The sequence below is a fragment of the Hirundo rustica genome, chromosome 7 (assembly GCF_015227805.2).
Source record: "Hirundo rustica isolate bHirRus1 chromosome 7, bHirRus1.pri.v3, whole genome shotgun sequence".
Taxonomy (NCBI): domain Eukaryota; kingdom Metazoa; phylum Chordata; class Aves; order Passeriformes; family Hirundinidae; genus Hirundo; species Hirundo rustica.
The window spans coordinates 11,638,359-11,657,737 of NC_053456.1; the positions used below are offsets into that span (position 1 = coordinate 11,638,359).

General features: G+C 45.1%; 1 protein-coding gene across 5 annotated transcripts in view; it reads right to left on the reverse strand.

The window, feature by feature from the left end:
- The window catches only part of GLI2 (GLI family zinc finger 2), a 188,922-nt gene that overhangs the window by 19,388 nt on the left and 150,155 nt on the right, over positions 1-19,379 (reverse strand). For all 5 annotated transcript variants that reach the window (XM_058421370.1, XM_040070008.2, XM_040070007.2 and 2 more), the window contains 4 exons: positions 10,236-10,437; positions 7,942-8,155; positions 6,632-6,745; positions 3,073-3,204 (listed from right to left, as the gene is read on the reverse strand). In XM_058421370.1, the coding sequence (XP_058277353.1) occupies positions 3,073-3,204; positions 6,632-6,745; positions 7,942-8,155; positions 10,236-10,437 (662 nt within the window). The remainder of the gene's footprint in view (positions 1-3,072; positions 3,205-6,631; positions 6,746-7,941; positions 8,156-10,235; positions 10,438-19,379) is intronic.

Here is a 19,379-nt window from a genome sequence, read left to right on the forward strand (position 1 = left end):
CCACCTGCCATCCAGAGCTGGTGGCTGGCAGGAAATGACAGCATCTAAGAGCTATGCAGCAGGGAGAGCTCAATTACTGCTAATTACTCTGGCCCACGAAATTCCGTGCTAGAGTGTCAAAAAGCCAGACCCAGAATGGTGCCTCCATCCACCCTGGTAGGGAGAAGTGAGTCGTTTTTTTCCCCAGTGCAGGGCAGATGAAGCCCTGCCAAAAATAAACAGAACCAGAGGCTGGCCCTTCGGCAGCGCCATTCCTGTGTCGGCCTTGTCTCTCTGAATGGAGTCTCATGGCCAAAAATAATGCCTGTCCTCACTCCTGTGTTTTCAGAAGACATTCACTGACAGGAAATCCTAAAATAAACCACTTTGGTTTTGCGTTTTGGCTTTTTTTGTGCTGAGATTTTTTCCAGCCCCCGCCTTCGTCCCCCAGCCAAGGCCAGGCACACATGTTGCAGCTAGGGATGAGACTCTCTTGGGACAGTGAGGCACCACGAGGACACAGAAGTACATTAATACAGATTTATCAGCCTTCACAGTCCCATCTGAATCCAGTCTCAGCATTCTGTGCGCTGCAGTCCAATCCTGGGGTCAGGGTCCCAGGGACAAGAGGAGGTGTGCAGGGCTCAGCTGGTCTTTTGGGCACCACACGTTAACACACATAAAAGCTGTGTGTTGGGAGAGCTGGCAGAGCTGGGGTTTGGGAGAGGTTTCATAGGGGTTTAGAGTTCTGCTGTCTACAGTTCTGGTTTCACAACATGGCATCATTGTGAGATTTTAGCCTCAGATGGTGGAAATCTGATGAACCTCCCCAGAGACCCATGGATGTGCTAAACCATGTCCAGACCAGACTGGGAGATACGTCTCCAGGCTCTGTTTGTGTGGGAGTCTAACTTGCAACCAAGAGTACACACAGCAATGCTGGGGGTGTGGGAGAGCACAGGCTTACTGTTTTGGTTTTGTTTGAGCCAGAGGAAGAACATTTATGGAAGGGGAACTGTAGCCCCCATTCAGAACTATTCACTCCCTTTCAGGGCAACATCTGCTTCCCATCACATGGTGTAGGAGGAGTTGCACAGCTCACCCCACTTCAGCTACAGCTCCTCTGCCCCGACCTGGCTGAAGGCTTTGCTTGGGCTTCTCTCAAACTGAATGTGACCTTTGAGGTTGGGAGCAACAGTGGTGCTTGCAAAAATATGTCATTACTCCTGCTGCTCCCTGTTGACATGGACTTCTTCCACAAGCACACAGTATGGGGAACAGACCTTGCTCACCCACCCAGGTGCTTTCCTCTGCACACAAACTAGAGTTTTTCCACGTGTGGTGAGATGGCACCTTCTCAGAAGCTGGCCCACAACAGCTGAATTTCATTTGCATGCTTATTTTGGGCATCCCAAATCCACAACCTCATGTTGCTAGTAATCAGAGTACAGAAGACTCAATTTTTGTAACCTTCCAAATTTAGGAAAATCTTGAGATATTTCATCAAATGTTTTACTTTGTTGGATTTTTTGTTGTTGTTGGGTTGTTTTTTTTTTTCCCCCGGAAATAAATTAATTGCACTGAGCCCGGTGCTTTGCACTTTGCTCTGGATAGAGTAAGTTTTTCTTATATCTAAGAGGGAAACACACAAAGACTGCTGGACAAATGTGAGCCCAGCCCATCTGACAGGCATGCTGTGGTTATCCCCAAAAAAGCAACGCCCCATGCAATGTGCAACCCATTAAGCACCTTATCACTCAACTGTGGCCTTGAAAACCGTTTCCAAATCTGTCTGTACTCAAGGACTTGATGCACTGAAGCAGTGGCTTCTGGCAGAGGTGGGCAGGCACTAGCCTTAGATGGAAGAAGAGCATGTGCCCAAAACTATAATTTAGAGTGTAGTCCCTCTGGACAATGTTTGTGTGCAGAACATGGGAAAATGGTGACTGATGCCTATTTGGGGGCACATCTAAAATGAAGATATATAAAAAGTGGTGAAAGCAGACACAAGCCTTCAGGAAGGGGCTACATGTGAGTTGCACATGGGGGGCCCCCAGCAAGCTGGAAGCCCGGTTGAGACAAGCAGAAAAAGGCTGAAGGAAAAGGAGAAGGTAGCAACTCCTGTTGCAAAATGTGTTTAATCTGAAACTCTGCTGCAAGCATCAGGGTTGCTGGGCTGGTGAATTCGCAGCAGATATGGGCGGGCTTCAAAGAAATGGGACTCGCACCACAGATCCAAAATAAGGACTGACAGAGTGTTGGGCTCGGAGGAAGATAGGGCTTAGACACAGACCACGTCTGATTTCACAGGCACTTTCCTGAGTATGAGGGATTTGTTGACCCGAGAAGCCAAAGGAAACCAAATGGTAGATACCCAGATGAAACAAAGCATACAAAAGGTTCTTGGATTTAATTAGAACTGAAAATCTGATTAATGACTTGGTTTGGGGATCCTTCAGAGAGCAGTTTTGACACTGGTTTGGGAATATCACTGTGATTATGGAAGCCCTGTTTCCCAAGTTTTAGAAAATCAACCCACTTTCTATATTTCAGACACTGGAACATGTCTCCAAACTCTGAAAGTGCTCTGCTTCTGTGGGAGGGACGAGCTGAGCAGGTCAACAGCCTCTAAGTGATACAGCTCCACAGCTCATTAACAACAGCATAAAGGTCTTTCTCAGCCTGATCCTGGGCTGGGGACAGCACGGATGATCCCTGACCCACAGCTCGTGTAGCTCTGTGGAAAGGCTCAGTGAACATGGCCAGTGAAGAGAGAAGGGCTCAGCCCCTTTTCTGATCCAGTCTTCTGCACTGAGCCTTCCATCATTGGGCCATGCACAAGGGAGACTGAAAGTGCAGCCTCAGCAGCTGAGAAGGGAGCAGTATCACATAATCTATGAGAGGCTTCTTTCAGCTGAACTCCTCGGGGAGCAGCGACCTGCTTTGGCAGTGTTTACACACCGTATCTCTGATTTGCACCTTTAGTAGCTCCCAGGATGAGCTCTGGCTGTACAGCAGCTAGTGATAAAAAATGAGGACAAGTGCACAGAAACCCAAATTTATCGCTGGGGTTTCCTCCCAACCATTACTCACATGGACGAGCTGCTCCTGAGTGTCATATTCCTTTGTGCACCCTTCCCAGTGACAGTTAGTCTCATAAATAACCTCAGGCTCCTGTTTACATTCATCCTTATCAAGATCTTCTTTCAGGTCTGTCAGATGCTCCTGCAACACATAACGGTGCATTGTATAAGGTGAACTTCTTTTATCTGAATTCCTCCATCACTCATAGATTATAGGGCAAGTATCAACTGATCACAAAACCGTGCTCGTTGTGGCTACATAACATCCACTATTACTGTGAAATAAAGAGCTGCAGGGTTTTGGCAGAAGCAGATCAGAGTTGATGACAAGACACGAAACACCCCAAAGCCACTGCTGAAGCAGTGCTTGGATTCAGCTGGGATGTGGGCAGTCCCAGGAAAAAATGAAGAAAGGAAAGAGCTGGCTTCTGACCTTTGGTTGTGGTCTTTGCTGGAGCAAAACAACTGATCTGGGCAGAATGGAGAAACATGAGCATAAAGAAATCCCAGAGCAGTCAGAGCCCAGAGCCCACACTCACTTGACGTGGGCTGGGCAGGGGGTTCCTGTTTTCTGCACCTCTTAGTAGAGGAGAAAATTATGCCTAACCCAAAGATTTATGCCTGCAGGATGCTCCACTGAGACAAAGTGGTGAGCTCTCAAAGCACTTGTCTGAGAGGGGAATTTGAAAAGCTTGAGCAAGACCCAGTAAGAATAGGTTGCAGAACAGAGCTCCTGGGACTCTGGACTCATAAATGAGTTACTTTAATGCTGGGACACTCTGAGCTCTCTCCTTAACTTCTCTGTCTAGCCAGCTCCTCAGTGCTAAATGAAGCACAGGAGACTTTTGTTATGGCTGCTAGGATTAAAACATGGGCAACTACACAATAGCGCAACATACAACATAATTGGAACAAATCCGAGTAAGGACGACTGTCAGCTCTGTAGGCATCAGCCACCTGCACTACAGACAAGGCCATCAGCACCCAGCATTGGCTTGGGAATCCAGCAAGAGAAAACCCTGGAACTTTTGACCCCCTTCATTCCCTTTCCTCACTTTCCTACTGTTGCCTAGCACAAAGCATCCTGCTTGCAGGACACCTTCAGACAGTAGCATCTGGGGTGACTGACCACAGCAGATGCTGGTCCTCACTATCTGATGCTCCAGTTGGACCCAGTTGTGTGTAGACACAAACTCAAACTGTCTCTGGCCTGCCCAAACAGACCTATCTGGCTGCCATCTCCTTCTCCACCAACACCTTCCCAATGCCTGCTGGGGAGCTGCAATGATTAATGACTTAATGGCATTATATGGCTTGGAAAGCGAGACGCGCTGTACCAAAGTTCAGCAATTTTCATTAACTAGCTCATGACATGCATGCCAGCAGTGACTTTTCTATTCAAAAGTTTAGATATGCAGAGGAAGACATTTGTTTTAATTAGCTCTTATTTAAAAAAAAAAAAAAAAAAAAAAAAAAAAAAGACATTACAAGGTGTCTCTTGGGACAGGAAACTGTAGTAATTTACAGAAAGACTTCTGGAGAGTCAAACTATACTAGAGCCCAGAGCAATAGTCTGAGAAAGTTAAAAAAAAAATAAAAATTGCAGCTTCTTTTTCCTGCAATTCCTATTTGGCTGAGCAGTAAACATCTTTTTTCTTCTGGAATGTTTGTCTCTGTGCAAAGTACGGTCCCTGGACAACTGTAATTTTATACTAAAAATCTTATTTTGCCAAAATTTTTATACTTTCTGTTGGAAAAATGGAATTGTAACAATTTAATTTGTAGAAAAGGATTGCCTTGTTTCATTTCTAGCTAGTTCAATGCTAGTCTGAATCTGTACTGGAGCTTTCTTGTGGCACTGCAGAAGTTCAGTAACTCAGGTCCCCCATGCCTGGTACTTCACTGTGTCCCACAAATCTTGTCTGATTGCATTTTTTACAGCACAAACCATCATGGGATATACTGTCTGGCCAAGGACTGCGAACAGCCAAACCACAACTTGCATGAGGTGTTTCAAATGCAGCATTTCCAAAACAAAACATACACATTTTTGGGGATAGATGAACTTCATAGTCAGCAAAAAATGGATCAGTCAATTACTAACTGACTGTAACATAACTTTTCAGCACAATCTCCTGCAGAAAAGGAATTTCTAAATTTAATTAATTCTTCTTGCTTAGACCAAAGGAGACATCTGCTACATTCAGTTTTTTAATCTGTTCTCCTTGCCAAGAATGGGCTGTCTTTTACATGGTACCTTCTAGTAATTTCCCAGTCAATACTGATGTGGAACCTACATTTCCCTTGGGGAATTACTTCACATACTGCCTCATTAGGAACTATTAGATGATCAGCGTGCATTTTCCTACTCCTAATTTCACCTTGCTACTCTAATCAAATCTCATTGCACCACTTTAAACTACTCCCCCACTCCATTCAGTGCCAATTTCAGTGTTTTTAAGACCCAGTGGATGAAACCCCTGGAGCAGGGCTGCAGGGGTGAGCCAGGCTGGTGCAATCCAAGCCCTCCCGAGCTGGGTGCACATGGCTTCGCATGGAGCAGCGTGTGAGCAGCTGTCTGTCCCACAGCTCCTCCAGTAACACGTGCTTTAAGAAAGCAACTGATGGCTTTCAAATACTTTTTCATTTGCTGCGTGAAATAAACACATTGTCCTATTAGCCCAGGCGGTGGCCAGAGTGGTTTTTCAGGGCATGTGATTTTGCAGCAGTGTGTAGATGCACTCCTAAACTCAAAGCTCCAGAGAGGTGCCTCTATGCCCTAATCGTGCTGACTACAGCATGTTTATCTTTCCCTGATATGCTATCTTCATCAATTTTACCAGCCCCCTGATGACTGCACACGTTGCTGTCCCCATGCATCATGCTGAGACCTGCTCCTGAACCAGGGCAGAAGGAGAAATTTGTCATCAACTCTTCCATTCGCTTGACAATAACATGGCCTAATATTTCATGAAAATGAAGTGCCCTGAGCACTCCTGATAGTTTACAGTTGTGATAAAGGACGGTCAGATGGATACTGTCAGCCATTAAACAGTTTGCAATCACAGAGCTCCAGAAAGAAAGCAAAGGCCTCTGGGCCCTTCTTAGTGTCAAATGTTGTGTCACCAGTGTAAAGGATGTTTCTAGAAGTAATTCCTTGTTGAATCAAGAAGTCGTCCGTTTTTTGCAAGCTTTCTACCTACATGCAAGCTTCCCTCATAGTCTACGTTTGCTCTGAGACACTAATGCTGCTTGCTTTGCAGCACAGAAAGCTAAGACATCATTTTTACGTTATTACACTTGATATATTTGCTCTCTCCTTTTTTTCCTATCCAAGCACAGCAACAGCAAGCCGAATCCCAAGTGCCCATGGAATCCTTCACTCAGTCACTGCATTTCTGCCCCATCCCTTCCTGGGCTTTGTGGTCCAAGAGAAACCCGCCTGCTGGGTAGATTTTGCTGCCTTGCTCCCAGCTGCAACAGAAGATGCCAAGAGGATCATTCCCAAAGATGAGACCCAACAGCTCGCCACCTCAATCCCACACCGTGGCTCGCAGCAGGGAGGTTACCTGTGTGTTTGGGGACACTGGGGGCAAGCCCTCAACTTCAGTCTTGACTTTGCTTCGTTTGTTAATCACTGGATTGACGGTGCTGCTGACGGCTGACTCACTGCTCTGCTTGCTCTAGGAAGGAAAACCAGGCAAGAAATGGCACCAGGGTTTGGGATGACAGACGGACAGCAGCCCACTTCCTCATCAAAAATTAACTATAAATCAGTCAAGGTTGAGCTTCAGGAGTGGCAGGGGGCAGCAGGGCTGGCCTGGGGTTCATATGAAAACCAGCCCATGTGGGTTTGTGCAAGGCAGAGGGATGGGAGGGAGGGAAAAAGAACCAAGAGCAGCCCCTGCTTCTGCAGGCTCACCAGCGAGTTTGGCCTCACCACTGCTGCTCTGTTTCAGGGCATTCCAGTCCATGGCATAGCCATCAAAGCCTTATACAACCCCCATCCAAGCCACAGTTTTATTTCTCAATGTGACAAAATGATTTGCTGAGAAAAAGCATTCCTGGGGGAAGCAAGGGGCTCTGGTTATATGTGAGGGTTTTGGCATGCTGTGTCCATGAAAGACTATGTGTGTAATTTGTTAAACTCCAAAAAATAAGAACAACTTCAGGAGAAAAATCATCCCATTGTATGTGCATAAAATTGGAACATTAGCATTTTAAATACTCTCGCTAATTGCTCAAGATTGGTCTTGCAAATTATTAAACAGAGGCAGAAGTCCTTCTAGCCACATTTTTTTGGTAGCCAGTTTGTAAGGAGAAAACAAAACCAATCAATCAAATAACCTGCAATAACAAACAGAGTTTGCAGTGCAGCAGCTATGAGAAACCCTAAAACAATAAACCAGTCTTAGAAGTTCAGTATGATACAACAACAATTTGAAACGGGTGTGACATATGGTGAAATAAGTCTTTTGGGAGAAAAGCAACTGCAATTTAGACACTGAAGGAATGTAAGTGGAAAAGAAAAATTATTAACAATGTGCTAGGCATATTCATTAACACAGTGCATACGGAGGGCTTGTGCACACATATATGTACTTGTGTGCTCACAGGTATTTCCTGCCTGGGATGACCTAGTATATTGCGTTCAGTACTGGTTTGGTTTCTGCATGGGTAGGTGCAAGGAAGGGAGATGGGCACAAAATTTGTGACTTACTCAGAAACACTGGCCAGGAAAAAGACAAAGCAGTGTAAAGGGACAGTGTGAGTGAAAAAGAGAATTGTTAAAACTTCCACAGCCACCATGAAGGGAAGCCCACTTCCCACAGAAAATGTGCCTCCATTTCCACATGTGCCGTACAGTGGCTGTCCCTACCTGGCTAGAGTCAGAGATGCAGTTGCTGTTACTGCTGCTCTGGGCTGGTGATGGGTTCACAGAGATGACTGCCATGTGCTGCCGTGGGGGGAAGGTTGGAGATGGCTGGATCAGGGGAGGAGTGTGTCCAAAGGCTGAGCTCAGGCCTCTTTGCTGGGTCAGGATCTGCTGGTATGTCACGGGGTTAAGCGGGTGGGGGAAGCTGAATGCTGGACTGCAGCAACAACAGAAAGAGAAATTATGAGGAGTTATTTTAAACAATATTTATCATATTAACCAGTCACTGATTCAAGTTTGGCATCTTGGAGGCTCCAGGAGCCAGGCTGCAACGCCCAGATAGACGCCTTCAATGCCAGGATAAGCCTGACTGCCTGCTTTACTGCAAAGTCATGATTTGACTGGCATGGGCTTTAGCAAACTTGTGAATCGTTTTGACCCAAGAATTAGACTGATTGTGCTTTCTTTGCTTCCTATGTTAAAAAAAAAAAAACACAAACAAAAAAGCCCTTGGGAGTGCAGAAAAGGATGGGACTTGGGCACATCTGGCTTTGCAGCCCCTAGGGCTCCCTGGTTTTCCCAAGCAGACCTCTTTTGCAAACTTGCAGCTTTGAGGTTACGCTAACCAGGATATGAAAAATAAGCATCACCTGGCTCACCTGGCACAGTTTACAGCAGGGATGAAAAAGTACCCATTTAACATAGTCCAAAACCATGCAATTTACTCTGCACTCAGGTGAGGGGAGTGCTGGCTCAGGGGACTGCTGAAGCATGTCACCCTTCCTATGTAGGTCACTGGTCCATCTCCAATCTAGGTCAGCAGTGACCAGAAACACTGCTTGCCCCTGGCTGCTTGGGCAGTAAGTGGGGCAACAGGTCCAAGACAAGGTGCAGCAGTGGAGAGCAGTAAAAACAAAGCTCCGCTTTTGGAAAAAAGGGGTTCACCACCAGGGGCAAGTCTGCTGTGCAGAGAGAGAAGCACAGGAGATGCTCTGTGGTAACTCCAGATGTGTGATGCACAAACCATAGACACTCAGCCCAAAAACTGATTATTTGCTACATTCAAGAAGTATTTTCTTCACACCCCACTAAAACTGCCGAAGATGTGAGTGCTCAGGGAATAGGGCCATAATTAGAAACATGCTTAATGACCAATTTTGCTTTTGGAGAGTATTTCATTCCTGCCCCTAAGATGCTGCTAAAATAATAACAAAAAATCTTTTCATGCCAAATTTCTGGCAGTTATGCTTCTATATATGTTACCCATTTTACAAATCCTGACATTTAGGATATATTTTTAGAACATCGAGAAGGGTTTCAAATTCTTTATTATTAGTTGATTATTCCCTTGGAGGCTGAAGGTTGACCATTAGGTCAGTCCCTGGACTCTACTGATTTGTTAAAAATACCAGATATTACTCTAATATCTGAGTATAAGTTGAGGTGCTACAGATATTGTGCAGCAAATGACAACAGGTAAAAAGACTAGAAAAAATATGACTACCAGATAAGAAGCTGCAATTTGTTTATATCAGCCTGATTTTTGACTTTACAGTCAATTTCTAAATTATGCTGCTGGATAAAGTAACTTACCTAATTAATGCTACACTTACTAATAACAACATCACTGTTTGCCCCCACAAATTTTAAGCATGCATTATCTTTGTAACCCTTTGCTTTGCAACATCAGTGTTAATTAGATCAAACATTTTTAATAGTTAAGTAATAAAAAGAATAATAACATTGTGAAACTTGGGTGAAGTAATCACAGTAGGGACTGACAACAATCAGCTGCCTAATGTAAGTGCTTTTTAATTAAGATTTGAACAAAACTTTACTCAAGAGTTTAAATTTGGTTTAAGTACACTTCTAGAATTAGGCTCTTCTATCCACCCAGGCAACATTTTTTCTAAGAATGTGGGCCAATAATTTGGAGAGTACTTTGGGGCAATCTCTTAAATCAGAGTGTTTCTTAACCAGTCAAACTGCTCACAATGAGCATTTTTTAAGATTAATTTATTATCTGTTTCTGCTTGCAGGGAGGCATGATCATACTGTAATTACTGGAAACATGGTAGCCAATAACCCTAATCCAGCCAAAAAAAACCCCACCCCAAATACCACTAAATGCCCTTCCACATGCAAAACCAGATGGGGGCTTTGATTTACTATGCTACATAGCCCTGATGCACAAAAGCAGAGGCTGCAAGGAAGGGGAGCTCTCCCTTGCTGGAAGATCATCCTTTCTTTTGTGCGGACGGTTCCTCAGCTGAATGGAGTCGATCCCAGAGCTTTACCTGATTGTCCCGGCAGATAAATGGCCGTAGGAGCCACTCGCTGCTGAACTGCTTCTGGAGTTGTTGATATATGCCACAAGAGAGTTTGGGGAGGTCCTGATCATTGTCTGGAGATCAATGCTGGCATCCGAGAGCGGAGAGATAGACAGGGCTCGTTTCCGGCTTAATCTTGGAGTCACCCGCGGGCTCGAAAACCGGGACACTGCAGGAAAGAGAGACTTTGTCAGACAAGACCAGTGGGCTGCTCCCTTCCTGCAGGCGGGATGGAAGTGCTGAGAACTGCTGCATTCGTGACTGCTGTGGGATGTTCAGGACCCAGGAGCAGAGCAGGGACCAACTGGCCTTTGATGGGAGGTTTCTTCTCTTCTGGGCGCTGAATGACAGGGGTCAGGCAGTGCATGAGCACCCGCTTGCTTTGCTGTCCTCAGGGGACACAGAGTCCTGTCCATCACCCCCTTTCATAGGCACTAAATTAACTTAAAAGGGAGAAGGCCCTGCAAGGTTTCTACGAGTGCAGCCATGCCCGTTGACTCAGTGTCAGGAGCAGCGGGCCGGGGGAGCCGCACATCCAAGCTGGGGCGACCATTGCAAATCTGAGTGTGTGCTTGTGTGCGGGGGGAACGGAAACCAAACGAGCATGAACACAATGCTGACCATCCAATTAATGAAGGAGGCGAGGCTTCAGAAACCCTGAAAGTAAATTAAGAGTTTTAAGAAAACCAATTTGGCAGCTCAGGCACAAAGTTCAAGCTCTACCCCTCCAAGGGGACCTGCCAGTGCCTGGACCCTATTAGCAATTGTCAATCATTCAAGCATGAAGTAATCTCCAACCCTGCCAGGCCCATTTATGGATCTGCAATACATGATGGGTTACTACTGTAAAAGTTTGGCATCCCTCAGTGTTTCAGCACTGCTAACTGGAACGACTGACTTCACCCGAAGGAAACTCTGCCCAGGCCTGACCCACCTGCAGATCTCTGGGGTGGCATGGATGGGAGTTGCAGATGGGCCATACCACAACTTTCCTCAGTATCAGGGTACCAGATCCAAACCCTGCCTGGAATGACTCATTCCTCCAAAGCAAGCAGTGTTTGGACTGTGTATTTAAAAAGAAATAAAAATCTGAGGGTAAAATACAGCACTTGGCAATGAGTCCTGGCTGGTAATCCCTGCCATCCACCCAGGGGTGCAGGAGGGCTCAACTGCTCCAGTTCCTTCCCTTGATGAGCACGGCAATGTATCACCAAGTGACCTTTCCAGTGGTGGTCTCCCCAGAAAGCATCCTATGGGTATATCCTATTAAACATGGTGAATAGACCAATGAACTGCCCAGACAGCCAATAAGAACCATTTTCCTCTGAGCTGGATGAAGGCACTGATTTTGGTCGCGTATCACCAAGCCTGGCACTCTTTGAAGAGCATGAACTTTCCATCCTGATGACAGTGCTGATATGTGAGAGGGTGAAAGGGATGTAGAAGGAGTTAAGATCTATCCTGCTGGTGTGATCAAACAATTCCTCGATTTGTGCTGGCTCACAGCAGTCTGTGTCAGCATTTCCCTAAGACCAGTGGCTGGTTGCAGCGTTCCAGTCTTCATATAACTCGCCCATGCACTAAAGTGGCTCTGCCATTACCAGGCCTGGGTGCTGTGTAATCAATGGGGTTTACTACACCATCCTCTTGGTCCCCATAATGACCCTCGAGATAAATGACCTGCCCAGCATCCCACTGGAAATCTAAGGCTAAGTTGATACTTGAACCAAGCACTCTTGTGACTTTTGTTCTATGCCTAAGCAGCTTCAAGAGTTGCTAGATGCAATGTCTTTACTGAAAAACTGACAATACTGGGGATTTCTCTTAAAAATCAGATTGGTGCATATATGTTCAACTGTTACAATATTTTGTATAACTACACTGTGCAGCCTCACAGGGCAGAGAGATTCCAGAAAACATGACTCAAAGATCAGGCAAGCAAACAGAAAGGGCAGCAGTCTATAAAAACCACCTTGTGAGTGTTAAAGCTATCCCACAATTTGGAGGGACTAGCCTCAAACTTCACAAATGCTTCCAGCTGGAAGACTCTAGCCCTGTGTGACACATCCTTGGAAGCTAGAAAAGATGCAACCACTTTGTAGAGGGGCTGTGGACAAAATCAAATTGAGCAAATGAACTCCACTTAAAAAGGCTGGCCCAAAAGGCTGAAACAAAGAATTCCCAAACTTCACATCTGGTTCCTGAAATGTGAGCCCTGCCAGAGCTCTGGACCAAACAACATGAAGGTTACTTGGGCCTAGATCATAATGGTCCTCTGGCCGTAAGGAATTCATTCAATACATGCACCACAACCTGGAAAGACCTGGATGCTCTTCCCTGTCCTCCTCAGCCACACCTCCTTGAGCAAGTTTCTGCTTCTTTCTGTGTCCCCATTTCCCAGTGTCATCTATTTAGATGAGCTCCTTTAGACAGGGCTTGTATTTTATTCTGTATGTACTGCACCAAGAGCGATGGGGCCCCATCTCAGATGAGTTGTCAGGGTTTCTGTCCTACAAATAATATGCATCTTTCCAGATATAGATATTGTTTCCTGCATTTGCATTCCCACAGTCTCCTCCTTCTCTAACAGAAGGAAGCAGGCCAGATTTGACAGTCATATTTATCTCTGTTACTCCCACATCTCAAGGGAGATCTGTTTATTAATGTGCCACTTCCCTTGATAAATTACTAAATAGAAAGAAAGGCCTTGTACTCATTTCTCGCTGTTCCTTCACATGATTTATGCCCACAATGCTGGATCAGCCATTGGTTCCCATTAATTTGCAGAGGGAAGAAGACCTGATGTCCAACAGAAACCTCGGTTTTAGCAGTGCAGACAACATGGGCACTCCTCCCTGCTGCACACAGGTATGTTGTTTTCTCCCCATGTAAAACTCTGCAGGAAGCTGTCAGATTATCAAACTTGCCTGAGCATTCTCCAGCCCAAAACCAGTAATATGCATTGTGTTGGTGTCCACTCTAATTTAGATCCTGCAAGTACTGTGGGCTATCTGAAATGTTTGATAGCAGATCCAATAGGTTGGGTTCACACTTTATACAAAAGCCTCTTAGGTCTTGCAGGTTTCCACAAAAAGCTGTGACCTAAAATCATGCTATGGATGAACAGCCTGCCCAAGGTGCCTGGGTAGAGAAACATCTGGGAAACAGAAAAGGAGTTTAGGCACATGAATAAATGCTCACTAGTGCATTTAGGAAGAGAGACTATTTTCAAAATTATTATTCAAAAGCAGATTAATAACACTGGGATTGTTCTAAATAATAAAGTTGGCCCGACCTGAATTTCCTATCTGAGGACAGGGAACATGAACGTTAAAGGGTACCAGGCAGCAGCAGCAGAAGTCAGCATTTGTGGAGCTGTACACAGCAAGGTGTTCAACACAGGCTGACTGACAGCCACTGGGGCACATAAGCAAAGTCCTCCGCTGCCTGAGGTCCAGTGTTGCTCCAAAAGAAAAACCGCACACAACTGCTCAGCAGGGACTGTGCCCAGAGAAGTAACTAGAGGTGGGATCCTTTTTTCAGACACACAGATGGAAGGTTTTGGGAACATTTATCACTAACACTCTTCTCTACTCTCCCCTTTCAAAAATGCTGACTTCTCAAAATGAACAGGATTAGTTTAAAGAATTCTTTGATGTTTGGAAAATATGTCAGGGGAAGTTCCCAAACTTCAACACTCTTATAAGGGGAAAAAAAAAAAAAAAAGGCATTTTTTTCTGTTGTTCTGAAAGTTGTGTGTAGAAACCTAAAGTCATCACAGGTTAACATGAATTTGAAACAGTCACACATTGAAATAAATGTAGGAAATAATTTAAAAATTCATTCCACTTCTCTACCAATATTTCAGGTTTTAAAATCAATTTCTCTGTGCCTCTCTTCCTCAGACGGAAATATTTCTTACCTTCATTTTTTTCCCCGCTCTATCTCAGATGGAAATCTTCCCCATCTTAATTTTTTTTCCCCTGGAATCCTACTGAGATATGGAAAAACCTCTTTTTTGTCACCCAGGTCCGCAAAGAAGTGATGCGCTCATGCAGCAAAACAAGATAAAAGTGAGCTGGTGAAGGGAAGATTACAGTACTGTACCGAGCTCAAAGCTCTGGTCATTGGTGGCAGTACTGTGGATGGCAGCTCATGAAGGACAATAAAAAAATTACCAAAGGCCTTTGATCCTGGTGCCTCATCTTACAAAAAGTCGGTTCCACATACATTTTTGAGTGCTTTAACTCTTGTGCACTGGATTTTACTTACCATTTCACACACATACCCAGATACAGTGACTGTCACAAGCTCAGGTCTACATGCTAGAGAATAAATGTAACTCACATACTTTAGGAAATCTTTCAAACTAGCAGGAATTCAAGACTGAGTTTTGAGTGACATTGGCAGTGTCTGCCAAATGTCCCAGCCCAGTCTCCCAGACAGCTTAGAGCTAAGAGGAAAGTCCAAATTTCTTTGCTAGAAGGAAAGAGTATCCTTGGCACTTTCCTGTGGTGCGCCTATGAATTATCACACCCACAAGTTGCTCAGAAACTGGGATACTCCTCCCAGATTTAGATTAATGCACAACAGGTCAACGATGACCAAACAGTCAGCTCATCAAGGGAATCTGCTCCCTAACAGACGAGCCTGTAAGGCACATGGGCTGCAGATGGCTCACACCCTGCCTGCCCCCCTCCCGCCTCACTGAAACCCAGCCAGAGCCACTGCTTCCCCTGCATCCCCACACCATGCCCCAGGATAAACAGTGTTATCAAAACGGTCCCTCTTTTCCTCACCATTCACCAAGAAAACTCCATCCAAAGTGTACAGAAATATACCCCCCACTCCCACCAACAAATTAAAACCAAGGGCCTCATAAAAACACAGGATGGTCCCATAATCAATAAGCGGCAATAAACTACAAACACTCTTTGTGTAACCAGTTCCTTACTCCTCTCTCTCCTGCTGCAGAGGCAACACACCTCTTTTTTAGACTGCAGCAGATGCTGGACATTTGTTCTGGCACAAGACACTGCCCTGGGACCCTTCTTTCTTCCCTCCCCAGGCCAATCAACTTTGCAGTTAAAGGAATACTAATGCTTCTTTCAAATCCTCACTGAAAGACAAGGCTGCATTCTTCTACTCCCAATCCACAAGGTAATTGTTTAGTCGACCCAACTTGCATATGTAAATTGAATTCTTCAGAAACCAGAGTGCAGCAGGATTCCAGACACAGCACTTATGGGGTGCTCTGGGACTTTTTCTCTCTTCTGCACATATTTTTCTGGGGAGGAAAACAGTACTGCTGGCTAGAAATGGGTGGGAAATTGTTTCCCATTCTCTGAACCTTTTCTGGGATTTCAGCAAGTTTCCATTCTATGCTGGGACAAAGAAAACAACAATAAGAAAATAGGTCTTTTAGGGTGTTTAAGGAAGCAACTACAGGGCGCGCCGTCTGCCCAGAGTAGCCAACAGCTGGCTTGATTGGGAAGTCATCTGTGATCCAGCACATCCAGACTGCAAACCCAGCGCTGCTGTCCCTCTAGCCCCAGGGGAAGCCCTTCCTTCCTAGGTCACCATGAGGCTTGGCTCTCTGCTTTTGTCCTGATGGAGCAGTTGCTCCACATGAACCTGCTGGCGAGAGTCCTGAGCTCACCTCTGCCGGCCACGTGCCTGCCGACTGCAGTCACCACCCGGCTGCACTGCCAGCCCCGCTGCTTACCCTGCTGGCTATTAAATCATTTCCTTCAAGGAGAAAGGCTCCAACAACACTGACTGAAAGAGGCTGGTAAAGCTGAATCACTGTTTGATTTGGAGAAATAAAGTCCTGCTTAATGATTTGCCCACATCCCAGGCAACTGTGCCAGCTGCTGGCCTGCTGGCTATGCTGGGCTGAACAAAGCCTTTTCCCATTTAAACTGCTGATTGTGAATCAAGACATTTGTGACTACCTGTCACCAAGCAGCAAAAAATAGGGCAGGGATCCCTCCTCTAGCTCCAGAACTGGACAAAATGCAATGATAATACTGCAGGGTCATCCCTGCTACTGGTAACTGTTGCACAAACACATCTATATAACCTTCCTGACGTAAGGGACTACCTTGGACCTAACTTGCACTCAAGATGTTTGTTTCCCATTCCCTTACTCAGCATGCACAACCCAATCACACTCTCAAAACTGTGCAAAGTGATGGATTTAAAGATGATCTTTAATTTCCACCCTGGCCATAAGAATCTTATTCCAAAGATTTGGATCTTGTTCCTAAAGCTGCCACTGCTCCACTCACTGATCTCCTTTTTCTTTGTGATGAAATGGCTTTGCTTTGTACAGCACTTTGAGATCTGCTGGTGTACAGCAGTAGCAGCATCGAGTCAGTGTGAATGGACTCCTGGTTGAGGGAAAATGGCTCCTCATGAAGGGCCAAGGGTAATCACAGGAAGCCCCATGCCTAGGGGAAAAAGCAGCTGGAAGTACTAAACATGCTTAGAAAGGGGTAGCCATCTCCAGGGTAAATGTGATCCCCATCAGTCCTTCCTGCCCCAGGGATGCTCTTGTGCAACCACTCCATCACATGGAATCATCCACCAAGTAGCACTACTTCTGAAAAAGAAATGCGAAAGATTGTTTTGATCTGGTGAACAGAACCTGTAGATAGTCACAAATGTACCCCATCGGCAATGTTGTGACATTGGAAAGTGATTCAACTTTTGATTTTAAAGGACAGACTTTCCAGAAAATGGGATTAAGCCTGGATTTAAACTCCACTCTTGGATTTTGAGTCCCTGTTTGGATGAGGAAATGGAACAGGAGAACTAACTGAAGGGTTGTTTAGTCTCCACTGGATCTGGCCTGAACACCACAGCAGTCTGGTACATAAAACTTAAATCTGGTCTACTTTAGTGCTTTAACTACTTCTAGTTGCACGCTGAAAACCCAGCGGGGATGCAGCTCTGGGCAGCCCACCTCAGTCACCATGCGAACACCCAGCAGTTCCGGCACACGGTTGGCACCAACAAGCTCCAGCTGACATTTATATCCTATTACTTTTCTTGACCTTAGACATGTGATGGAGTCAAAAACACTGACAAAAAACATGAAGGCAGTGAGAAATTCTCCAAGAAAACTAATTACAGGAACCAGAAAGGTGCAGGTATGTGTCTGTGGAAGAACTACCATACCCAGTGCCTACAGCTCCCATGGACCAAGCTGCAGATGTTTGGAAGTTATGTGACACTGAATAGGCCAGATTTAATATATGCTTACCTCTTTATTTCCTTTTGCAGGTGCCAGTGTTATCACAGATGAATGATGGTGCTGCATGTGGTTTAACAAGAGCTACCTGCATTTTCAGTAAACTAATTCTTGTAAAGTTGCTATGTTCCCGGGCTCCCCAGGAAGAAAAGGGCTCTCTGAATGACAGATACAGCGAGGTGGTGACTCACTGGGGGTTTATGCATGCTACTGATATTCTTGTCTCAGAAAAACACCATAAGAGGATGCTTTATTAAATTATCTGCTCAACTATTTACTTAGGCCCTGCTGATTTAAATTTTTGAAATAACTTTCTAAAAAGAGAAGGAGACACTGTCTCCTCATCCAGCATTTCAGAGCCATCCATTTCACTCTCTGCCTTAATAATGTAGAAATCTCTCTCTTCTCTGGGTGATGGATAAACCCAGGCACACGGACCAGAGACTGGTACTGGACTGGTGCTCCTTTACACATTCTTAAAAAGTAGTGCCTCATGTCACATTCTCATAATGTTTGAAAGTTTCCATCTCATGCAGAACACGTGAAGACCCAGAAAAGGCTTTCCAGTTAATCACCAATGAAGTTTTTCAAAAGATCATAATAAATGTTTGGTGAGCCCTGGCTCTGCAGTGAATCATGATTATGAGCTTGGCTGCATGAAACCGAGACCTTTGATACATGATTCACCGTAGAGTTATTTTCAGGAGAAGGCAAACAGTATGAGAGTCTTCTGCAAGGGGAGTATGTCAGTACCTCACATAAGGACTGATCTTCAGCAAACCAGAGGATGAGCATCTTGGTGTGCTGGGAGCCAGCCTGCACCACCATGAAAACAGTTGTGTTTGCTTCCCTCACTGGTTGTTTATCTGGCACTTCAGTGAGGCACTGCTGGTCAGAGATGGACTAATAAGGAGGCAAGGAGGAAGGAGTCTTGTTCATGAGCCCGAGGAGAACTTGGCAGGGCTCATTTGCACCCATCTGCTATAACCACAGGCATTAACCCTTGGGAGAGAAGACAGCAGTCTTACTGACCAGCTGCTTTGTAACAGAGAAGCCTGGCATATATTTTGGGTGTTAGAGGGAAGGATGGCATCAAGGAGCTTGTGCTCTCTCTCTCAGCCTGGGATCCAGGTTCCAAATTAATCTAGGATTTGGCATCACAAAATGCCTGTTCAGGTAAAACTTCCACAGCAGCTCCTGATGAGAAACTGTTTTTCCATTAGAAATATCTGTAAACTCCCATCAGTGAACAGGCAGAACAGCTTTTATCATTCTAAACCAGTCACTTTATGAAGCAGCAAGACCACAAAGTCTTTCATCTTAAAAGCTCAACAACAGAAACTTTGAAGCGGCAAAGAAACGATGCAGATCTCCACTGCAAAAATTATAATGGTCCACAGGCAAATCCAAAGACATTCCAGGAAACAGACGCTGAATCTGAAAGTCGAGCTGAGATTTCTCTTTCTTGCAGCAGAAGTAATCCCCAAAATGCCCTCTGTAATATCTGTACAACCCCAGTTTTGTAAGATGTAGCACTAAGTGAAAGGAAAGACATTTCTAACAGCTCCAAAAATCATTTGGACCTCATATATGCTTCCAGATAGATTCTTCCCAGGGCAGCAGTCAGGCCACAGGGGTGACTCAGCACGACAGTGCTTAACATCATTCTATTTCTTCTTCATTTAGCCAGGAGCAAGAGCTTTCTGGATTTATAACACCCAATACTACCACAAATACCATACTCCTGCTTTTTTTTTATTTCCTTGCACAAAGTACTATTATATTCTTTCCGCTGTGTCTCCCATTCATATTTTCTTTCCTTGTGTACCTGAGAGGTCCCAGCCAAAATGAGAATT